This window comes from Antrostomus carolinensis, unplaced genomic scaffold (genome assembly GCF_000700745.2).
Source record: "Antrostomus carolinensis isolate BGI_N321 unplaced genomic scaffold, ASM70074v2 scaffold24403, whole genome shotgun sequence".
Lineage (NCBI taxonomy): Eukaryota > Metazoa > Chordata > Aves > Caprimulgiformes > Caprimulgidae > Antrostomus > Antrostomus carolinensis.
The window spans coordinates 1949-13280 of record NW_010303535.1 but is presented as its reverse complement, the minus strand read 5'-3'; the positions used below and the strand labels follow the sequence as shown (position 1 = coordinate 13280).

At 36.6% G+C, this 11332-nt stretch overlaps 1 protein-coding gene across 1 annotated transcript in view; it reads left to right on the top strand.

The window, feature by feature from the left end:
- The window catches only part of FBXO25 (F-box protein 25), a gene marked incomplete at both ends in the record, with an annotated part of 14362 nt that extends 3328 nt beyond the window's left edge, over positions 1-11034 (top strand). The window contains 5 exons of the mRNA XM_010164138.1: positions 1407-1499; positions 5860-5953; positions 6709-6893; positions 8770-8952; positions 10891-11034. Coding sequence (XP_010162440.1) covers positions 1407-1499; positions 5860-5953; positions 6709-6893; positions 8770-8952; positions 10891-11034 — 699 coding nt within the window. The remainder of the gene's footprint in view (positions 1-1406; positions 1500-5859; positions 5954-6708; positions 6894-8769; positions 8953-10890) is intronic.
- Positions 11035-11332: the final 298 nt, after the last annotated feature.

The following is an 11332-nucleotide window of genomic DNA, read 5'->3' as shown; positions in this document are numbered from 1 at the left end:
CTGCTGATGGCAGGGGGGTTGGAACTAGATGATCTTTAAGGTCCCTTCCAATCCAAACCATTCTGATTCTATGAAAACATGCTATGAGAGAACACTGAAAATGAAGTAGGAGTTGCTCTTTGAGTAATTTTGTCATGATAATACACTGGGAAAGGTAGTGCTGAAGCTTCACAGAAGTGTGCTTCCAGCTGTTCAAGGGAACTCTTATGCAAATGTATTTAAGCATGGCCTTTTGATAACTATTTAGCCAGAGATCAGCCACAAATATTTAAATTTCCACAAAAGTTTTGTTGTTGGCAAGTGTTAATTCATGGCTGTTAGACAACCAAGTTGTGTGTATTCTGAAGCGTGCAGCATGCCTGAGTCTTAGGTGTGTTCACTGGATGAGCAGCAGTATGATCCTGAACTTAGTCATTAACCAATAGGCAGTAATTGCCACCACTCTGCAGTGAATACTTAACTGTCTCCTGTCCCACTGATACAGCCAGGGTAAGCTTTAATTGGGTTGCAGAACGAAACATTAAGTTGTACTGCCATCTTTTCACCATCATATAACTCACCAAGGAAGTCTGAGGAGTGAACTTCAAATAATTATGTATACTGCCTTTCCTGGACTGATAAGCTGTCCTAGCACACTGCTCTGTAGGTATCTCTTTTCACCAGTTGTAAGGTTTTTCTAGCCTCATTATATTTGCTCCAAGGCTCCTGTGTGGCTTTGTGGCTCTCAATTTACACAGTTTATGTGATCCCATGTCATTTTGGGCTGCCACTACCACCTTAAGTAGTTCTGCAACAGCCTTTGAAACTTCCATGTTCACCTTAAGACACCTTTGCAGAAGCACCAGAAGAAAATGAAATTACTCTTGCTCTTGGTATGTAAGAAAAATTGTGCCTGAACTTCTAGCACCTGGAAAATAAATTTCAGATGTTGAGACTATTTGTTCTTCCAATCCCAGGAGCAAGTAGCTATGTTCTGACCCTCAAATGTGAACATATACTCAGTCAGTTAATGCTTACGGTTGTAAGCTCAGGCTGCTCTGTAAACAAGCTCTGCCTTGTGCTGAGGCAAACGGGGAGCACAACGGCCATGAGAGGGTACCAGCATTGTGGCCATGCAATAGTGGAGTAGGTTCTCATGATGCTCAGATACCAGTAATTACAGATTGTCTGATTAGTATGAATTTAAAGGCCTTGCTGTCATGTAATATTACCTCTTGATTCCAAATGGCATATCTGGTTTCATTTGTTCTACCAGCAATTTAATAAGTCTTCAGTCCAGATACATTATATTTTCAGGCAGCATGGTATACATATGCATCAGTTGCATGGCAGATGCTTTTCTGAATATTTTCCTCAATTTTATCTTTGTTTCTTTCCATTTAAAATGTGTTTATTCTTCTTCTCAGAGACATGGCTATTGCACTTTGGGAGAAGCTTTTAACCGCTTAGACTTTTCAAGTGCAATTCAGGATATCAGAAGATTCAATTACGTGGTCAAAGTAAGCTCTTTATTTTATAGACATATTTTAAAAATACATTTGCTGATGTGCCTGTGTATACAAAAGAAATAATTTAGCACTGAACAGCTGATGATTTGTGACTGTATAAATCTGCTGTTTGTGTAATTTATACTGTGTGAAGCAACTTTAAACTGAGTGATTTTTATTTGGTGAAAACTTGTTATATTGTTCTATGAAAGCCTATAGCATGAGGAGGATGGTGACAGTCAGTATGCTATCTGTTTACAGGGAAACACTGATGGTAGTTTCAGTTGTTCATCAGTCTGGGTAGCAAACTCTCTTTAAAAGCAAAATAATTCCTATACAACCAAAAATAGCAGAGCGTAGTACATCTTAAATATTATTAAATTAGTGATTTCCAGAAGAATATTTGATGTGTAAATATCCTGCATTTTCTGTTTCTTCTGCAGCTCCCTAACAGCCCTACGATTCCTTGTACTTTGGTTTTTTATTTGTATCTAGGACTAGATATATATGTATTTACCTTTGCTAACATACATTCAAACTTCAGACTCTAGCTTTTTCAGTCTTTTTTTTGCCTTCCAGAAATGAGTTTTATTGCAAGTTGACTTTTACAAATAATGTAGTGACATAAAGGTTATAGAAACAACTATGATATGGTAATCTTGTGGTTTCTTGGAAAGTCCCTTTCTGACTATGCTAGGTTCTCTGGATCAGGTCTAGGCCTAAGTTCAGAATTAAGTGCATGGAACCTGTTAAGTTCTAGACAACAGTGCTATCTGCCTGTTTTCCAAAACTATGTAACTTGTACTTTAGGGAGCCACATAATGTCATGTCTTAATTTCCTTGATACTTAACCAGCACTTGGAAATACCTGTTCCACTTGGAAATACCTGTTTGGGAGATACTGATCTTTCTCTAGCCCCAAGTGGTTTTGTCATCTAACTTGGGACAAACACTTTACTAACTCAGTGTCTAGAGAAACTCAAAATGCAAGACACATCAGGACTAGAGTTCAGCTCAGTGGTGAGGCTGCTCACAAATAATATAGTTGTTGGAATGTATCCAGAGCTTGAAAAGACACAAATCAAAATTAAATAAACATACTAGGAGAACACCCTTATCACTAGGCTGTGGAGTATTTGGAGAGAAAACACATTCTACCTCTCCTTGTGAATCTGTCACATAGTGTATTATACTTCCAGAAAAAACAAGAGATGTGGGAGCAAAGGAAACAAAGCAAAAAGGATTTGTTTCCAGGCCAATGGTTAGGGTACTTGCCTATTCTATTCTACTAGCATGGTTTTTTGGTATATGTTTGGTTTGAATTTTGGTTTAGAACATCACCTTTTAATGCTGTTTTGGGAGCAGAAACAAGAACACTTATCTGTCCCAAGACTCTTCAGCCTCAAACAGTAGGAAGAAGAAAAAAGAGCACCTAAAAACAATGAATTGTGTTATAAATGGGGTCAACCTTGAGTGCCACACTTGATAAATAGGTAGAATTAATCTAGAACTAGCATTTCGTGTGGTGGCTTGGTTTTTTAGATGCTGCAGTGCCTAGGCAGGGTTGCTCAAAACCATTGACTGTAACAAAGTGCAAAGTCAAACATAAGCACATTGACCAGTTTCCCTGCTGTTCACCAAAAAATATAAAAGGGCTGGTTTAGTTAGCCAGGCTTAAGATTGCTGAGAAAGGAGCCATACTTTAAAATTCAGAAATTTGTCTTTGTGATCCAAACCATTACTAGGGTAATGGTAGACCCTAAGGAATTAGGGTGGATTTAGAATAACTGGCAAACTTCCAAAATCCTAATAACACTTTAGAATTTGAAATCTTTAAAATTTTAGAGTTGTTTTATGAAAATTTAATTATCTGTGCAACAGTTCATCTGAGTTGATGGAGGAAAACTGACTTTTATCAACAGGTACAGTTTCTGTACATGTGAGACCTTAAAAGTTACTGAGCTATGAATGACAGGTGGTGCTCATTCTGTAGAACTTGTTGACTTGAGAAACATTTGTGGTGTTGTAGCTAATAAATTAAAACATCTGTGTGGGTGCCAAGAATATATGGAGTTGCAACAGATTTTTAAAAGGGATGTTTAATCTGCTCCATTGGGTTTTATGCCAGCCTGCAACTGAGACTTAATATAAGAAGCAGGTCATCCCATACCCATCTACTTTATACAAGTTCTCACTTACTTCCCTGAAGTTTCTAATGGTGGAGATCTTTTGTGTAGCTCTTGTTTAATGCAGTGCAGCAGTTCCTATTTCTTCTCCAAGAATTATTCCTAGTTGTGCGTGAACAGAATGGTGATTACTTTTATGTGTGTTGTTCCACTTGTTGCATCTAAGATAGTATGTTATAAATCAATGTGACTTTTTTAAAAATACCAGGCCTTACTGGATAGCTCTTGTTTGATCCCAGGCCATCAAGGTGATCCATTATGATTCTCCAACTAACTAAAACCTCCCAATTATTACTAAAAGTGAATATGGATGTCTGCCCAAGACCCTTTTAGGAGGAGATAGGACCAGCTGTTTTCCTGAACTTGTTTGTGCTGTAGTATAATGATAATTTTTTAGCTGTTAAAGGTGTGATGGGTTGGGTTTGATATGGATGGTCTCTTTTCAAAATGTTTCCATTTGAGTAAACAATTGATCTGTTCAAAATTAGAGTATCTAGTAGACAACATAAACCATGGCTATGCATGTATCAGTAAGGCTGGACTCGTGTCAGATCCTTGTACTTGTGCACCTGCTAAAATTGTCTTGATCCTTTTATATTAACCTCCACTGAAATTGGGATCTTCATTAAAATAGGCTATGTGGAATTTGTTTCTTTGATTTGATCTTTAGTCTGAGTGACATAACTGAATTTTTTTAAATTAATCAAGAGAAATGTACATACTTGCTTGAATTGGCAAAATTCCAGAGACCTCTAGGTGTGCTCCAAGTTGTTATTCAAACTAAAAAGCTTTGAAAATGCGAAGAGAGATCCTGATACCTAGTCTTAAAAACTGTGTAAATAGATTGCTTGTATTTAAATACATCAGGAGAATTATTTCCTCCTTTCATAGCACATAATGTTTTGTCAGGGATCATGCAGAGAAGCCAGAAGGAACATTATTAAATCAGGGAGATAACAGGTGTATTCTCTATTCCTCCAAAGGAAAATTAATGTTGATTGTAGTGTCAAATCAGTGTTTTAGAAATGAAGATACAAAATCGTTTTTGGCAGGCTTAGTCTTTGTTCACCTTCTGTGCCAGTAGTTGATGCTGTCCTACAAAGCCTGGCTCTGCAGGTTAGTGTTTAGAGCACTCTGTAGGGGATGCTGGTTTCTGCTCCCTTCTTTCCCTTTCTGATGTATTGAGAACATTTGTTCTGAACTCAGCATTATGAATAGCAATTGTAAAGCTCAGTGCCACTCTTCTAAACATTGCAATACTGTCATAATGTCAAAATCTCTTGTATTTTGTTCTAAGAGACTATTTTTTTTGTTGTTGTTGAAGAGTCAATGGTCTTTATCAGCTACAAAACTGAATCTAAAATATAAAAGTAAAGGTGTGTCAAAATGGAGTCAGGGCTGCCTCTGGTTGCTAAAGTTGGCATTCATGTGCAGCAAGAATTTAAGCAATTCTGGTTACTTTCCCATAGACCATTCCCACTCTTCTGGCCACTCTTTTGCTCACAGTGGTTCCAGAGGGAAACATGTGGACAGTTAGGAGATCCTTACTGTATAGTTAGGGGAAAGTTACTCATACAGCATGTACACTGCTTGCTATCACATTACTGTGATTTCTTCTACCAGGGATCTGAATGTGGGAGTAATTTTTTAATCTCCCCACACCACTTTAGGTAAAATATGGCATTTCCCCTCCATGAGCAGAAAACTGTGCACTAAGTCCATCACACCTGGGTTTGACTAGTGTGATACTCAGAAACTGGCAGTCTGGTGGCTGGGATCGGTTCAGTGTGATGTTCCTGGCCACCAGATCTGTCAGGGCCTTCAGAACCCACCTACATCAAAGACCACATTTCTATTTGTGAGCCTCCAAAACAGACTCCTTCCCTTGTTTCATTACAGTTTACAAAGACTGTGTGTCATGTGCTCTATCACAGAGATAAACACTAGTATTTATATAGTATTTGGAAGCTGTGCACCTCTTCATGAATTGTCCGTGGGATGCCAGCGGGAATGCCTAAAACTTTCTGCGTTTGTCTTGCTTCCTTTTCTGAGCTCAGTAGTCAGTTTTCACGAAATCTGGTTGCAGTGCTCTAGGCTGCTGTAGGTGAATGTATGTACTGACAGTATGTATTTGAAACCATCCTTTAATTCTGTCATTCTTCTGAGGTATTAATTCTTTGTCTCAGCTTCTGCAGTTAATTGCAAAATCCCAGTTAACTTCACTGAGTGGTGCAGCACAGAAGAACTACTTTAACATTTTGGACAAAATTGTGCGTAAAGGTAAGACCTCAGGTTTTGTAATCTGCTTGTGCAGATATAATCACTGTGACTAAGTTGTCAATTGATTTTTTTGTTGTTGTTAGCTTTGTTACTGTTTTTACATCATAAGATAAAGTAATAGCATATTTAGTTAGTGAAAGGTTTCATGTTTTTCATCCCACAGTTTCAATAAACCAGTTTTCTCTTGATTATTGAATCACGTTTGTTGAAACAGATTGGGGAAGTTAAATGACAATTAGATTCTATTAAGAAACTATTGTTTACTACTAATTTGTACTCTGTGAAATGTGAAAGCTTAGATGTTGCTTAGATTAGCAACATATTTCTTTTTCAATTTGTGTGATGTACTGAGATTTAAAGTACATAACTGCTTTTCTTTTTTGTTTATTTTTAAAAAGCTATTACATAATAATGAATTTATTTTTTTCTGGTAACCACACTAAATGGAGGGAGATGTAATACTATCAGCTTTGAGCAGAAGAAAACACATTTGTAACTAGTTGTTCAGTGTTAAGTTATTAAATGCTTAGCATGAAATGTTACATCAAATTTGCCTGTGAAATTGTTAATTATTGATCTTGAGCTTATGGAACAGCATTAATGAATAGCATGGTGGGAATTAGAGCAGCTCTTCGCACACAAACATTTGACTTGTAATTAGTTCATCTAAAAGAGTGTTGATTAGCTTGAGGTAACTGCATTAGCTTGGTTAACTCAGTTAACCAAAACTGTACCTGTTTTGTTTTGTTTTCCAGTCATGGAAGACCAATATAACCCACGATTAATCAAAGATCTTCTCCAGGATCTGAGTTCTACTCTCTGTATACTGATAAGGGGAGTAGGAAAATCTGTGTTGGTAGGGAACATCAATATTTGGATTTGCCGATTAGAAACTATCCTTCTGTGGCAACAACAACTAAAAAACCTTCAGATGAACAAGGTAATTATTCAATCATGCTAAAAAAAGTAATTGGGAGAGGTGAAGTATATTGAACATTGGTTTATGACTTGTAAATGAACAAAGCTTCAAATACATCTTAAACAGTTTTACTTGTTTTCTGTGTTTTTAGAGAAGTAATATGCAATTAATGAAATTAACATAATTTTGTGTTGCACTCATTTTCACTGTCTAATATTTTAATAGCTTCTTTCTAATGAGGGCTGCTACTGGTTTCTGGTAGAGATGTAATTGTTTTTCTGACCCAAATAAATAGCAAAATGTTTGTTTCTAGATTATCAGATAGAGATGGGAAAAAATACCAATTTTTAATTCCAAAGTAAGCGTTCTGTTACTGAAGAAATACATATCTAAAATGAATTTTAGCAGTGGATCAAGAAAACAGAAATAAAATATTCAAGTAGCAATTTTACAGCTTTAATTAGCACAGTTGCTTCCTGTAAAAAAAAAAAAAATTACTTCAGCATCTGGACTCTGATGATGCGACTTTGTTCAAAGCACATGGATGCACTGCTGTAGGGTTTCATAGTGGAAACTTCTGATGGTAAGCAGGTGGGTTTTTTTTAGCCTGTCTGTTACACCTGAAGGAAGCAATGCTGCAAGATATTGCTCACAGTGAGGTTATACAACTGTTCCATCTGTTTGCTTGCAGCTATGAAATTTTGAAGTTGTCTTTGCTGTGTGTGTCAGGTATCTGAATAGAACAGCTAATTTTGGAATAGAAATGAGACATGGGGAACCCAATCTCAGCAGCATTCATATGCCAGGCAACCACAGCATAGACAGTTTTGAGACATTGTGGTTGCTGCATTTGTTTCTCTGTAGCATGCCACTTCAGCCAACATAAGACAGCTCGGATGGAAACAACTGATGAGAAGTCTTGCATCTGTAATGCTCACATATTCCTGAACACAACGATAGTCCCAGAGATGTTTATAACAGATGACACTATGGAAAGTCTAGTCTAAGTGAGATGAATGGTCATGAAATAAAGTGACATAGTGAGAGCCTGCTAGAGCTGCCAGTGCCTGTGACGAGGCAGCTCTGCTAGGTGGGGCTGGCAGCTGCCCCTGCTCCCTCCCTTGCCAGCTGGGACACTGGCTGTGTCCAGCTTTCTGCCACCTGGCAGCATGAGCTCCAGATTTAGTCATCTGAGTTGTGCTGCAGGTTACCCCTTAAAGAGAAAGTTCAGCAGAGGTGTGTACTCCTAATGAAAACTTTCTCAGTGCTCTGATCTGTCACCCCTGCAGGATTCCTTCTTTACATATGAGGGGAGCTATCTCCAGACTTCAGAAATGAACCTACTCTTCTGCCTCTGACCTTCATAATGTTTCCATTCGATATTTCTGCTTGTCAGTTCTGTATTCTGTGCTCTAGTTCTCTTAAGGCAAACTGACCTGTGTTCTGTTTCTTAATAAAAATTGTGAAACTGTAGTTACCCTACAAATTATAATTAATTGGTTCATTTTATTATAGTTAGTGTTTTATCCCACTTTTGTCAAAGGTGGAATTGAATGTATCATAGTTTTCAAGACTGTGTACGCTTGAATTATTTTCTGAGAATGAAGTGTTCTAAAATTATTTGCAATTTAAATAAAGAATTTAGGATATGTTTATTTTAACAGTAGGAGAGCTGTAAGTTATAAAGCCATAGCTAAAAGGTCATTTAAGTTCTCAACAACAGCAGTTAGAGAATAATAATAGCCAAGTAATCAAAGTATCACAGAATTAACCATAGATATTACTTAATGGTTTTGTACATACTAAACTAAGACCTAAGATACCTCTAAATTAAGAATCTTATTTGTACATTATACTGTCAAGTTTTTGTAGTTAAGTCTTCAACTCTTATTTCCAGCAAGTCAACAATGGTCTTACGCTGAGTGATCTCCCTCTGCATATGCTGAACAACATCTTATACAGGTTTTCTGATGGCTGGGACATTATTACGCTGGGTCAAGTGACCCCAACTTTGTATATGCTCAGTGAAGACAGACAGTTGTGGAAAAAACTCTGCCAGTACCATTTTGCAGAAAAGCAGGTAATAAACTCTATCATTTGCATACTCATGGCCCTTATCTTTGCAATATTGTATACTAATAACAAAGTGTGAACTCACCCTTTTTGAGATAAAAATGTGACAGCACGCAGAAATAGTGAAAATGTTCTCTCTGTTCAGTGTTTGGTGGCCAGCCAGGCTAAACCCATCATATTTACTAATCAAGGTAGGCAGACTGCTCAAACTTTCAGGCTACATGAACAGTCTGGTGAAACCAAAATTGGATATTTGCCAAAAAGAAAAAACAGATGCTTGAGATTTTGAAATTAAGAATAAAAGGAGAAATGATACTTTTCTGTCCCTTCCTCATAAAAAGCATTAAAGTAATCTAGGAATGCCTCCAGAACTGTCTTTTCCTGACAGTAATACATGCTGGGACAAAATCAGACTATGTGAAAATAAAGGTATGAAAATAGGAGTTACTACATCAGAGCTGGAGGAAGAAGTTTAAAAGCTGAGTACATTCCAGACTGGAGAAAGTGAAGATACTAATTCTTAAATCTGATAGATAGAAGTGGTACTGTTTGGTCACTGACTACCAGATTAAACATTATTATACCAGGAAATGTCGAAGTGAAGATAACTAACTCATCTGCAGTTGATCCAAACAAGAATTTTGGTGAGATGAAAGGCTTTAGAATGAACTTCATGGAGAATATAGACAGACAAAAACAAACTGAAAAACCCTCCTTCAGAGGCAGCTTGGAAGAATGCAAGGTGGAGTTATGAGGATAAGAAGTTTAAGCTTAATGGAGCATTTGCATGGATTTTGAGTGTAGATAAGGTAAGCTTTACTGAACAGTGACAAAACTGGTTGGAGTGGAAGCTGTTACGCTAAGGTAAAGCTGGGAAAAAGATTGCTTAAGCATTTCAATAAAGGACACTTCTACACAGTGTTTTCCAATACATTCTGAAATGTTCACATTCAATTTCTTACCAGGTTATTCATGATACAAATCTAATGACTTTATATATTTTCCAATATAAAATTCTGCTTTTTCTGTTTAAAAGTGTACTGTCTTAATAAGCTACAGAGTCAAGTTAGGTTGTTTTTCCTGTCCTCTGCAGTATATTTGTTGAACCATTGAAATGACCACAAAAACATACTTGGTATCTGAAGAGCACTTTAGACAAAATGAGATCTCTACACAGGGAAGCTATTATGAAATGAAGTGTAGCTGAAATCACAAAGGCAGTGCTATTGTACCCATCCAGGAGTTGTCTTCTGAATGAAGAAGGCCCTTAATGTATTAGAATTAATCCACACTGATTGAAACAAGAAGCCTTTTACAAATACATACCTAATAAACCTTAGCAGTGTATTAAGATGGGGAGAAATAGCCATTGTACATCAGCTAATCTTTACATGCAGATTATGTCCTCAAGAAGTGTGTCAGTCACTGATTATTGCTGTCCTTCTAGAAAGATCATAAGTAAATGTGAAAAATAATCATGTGTGTAGTTCTAAAATGAAAGCAAAAGCATTACTTAAATCCTTAGTTACTGTCTTAACAGAAAAATATTATTTGTAATGCACAATCATTTTTTAAATCTCATTCCCAAGTGGGGTTTTTTGAAAGTAAAAAATTAATTGCTTATGGCTCTCACTACTGATTTTGTTACATGGATATTGGCTATAATTAAAATAATTTCAAGACAGTGGAGTTAGATCAGTTGTGTATGGCCTACTTTTTCTTGGCAAATACACACTTTCCTATTTTTAGTGTTTTAATTTCCTCTTTTTTTTTGTGGCTAGATCTCTCTCATTGCTTTTGAGATGTATGATGATAGATTACTGACTTCAGAGTATTCCAGTTACAAAACTTCAGCTTAACTGTTCCTCACCCCACCTCCAAGTCCTTTACCTGATTTGACTAGTTCTTTAAGATTTTTAAAGGAAGATATTATTTTTATGTCCAGTTTTGTAGGCATTTGATTCTATCAGAGAAAGGTCACATTGACTGGAAGCTGATGTACTTTGCACTTCAGAAATACTACCCAATAAAGGAACAGTACGGGGACACGTTGCATTTCTGTCGGCACTGTAGTATTCTGTTTTGGAAGGTAAGAGCTTTGAAATAGATAATCAGAAATAAGTTCAAACAGCTACTGATGATCATCTGGAAGGAAAAAAAATATTAAGATCTTGTCAGTTTTCTCATGTGAAATGTGACTGAAAAACTAGTATCTAACTTATAAATCATATATAAAACTTCCATATATAATCAGTATTCAACTCCAAAGTTGTTCTTTATCTAGCATTCTTATCTCTTGGTATCCAATAACTTCAGTAGTTAAAATTGCAAGGAAAAGTGCTGTGGAAAGAGTTGTACTCTGTGTCTTCTTGTAGCTCTTAGATCTT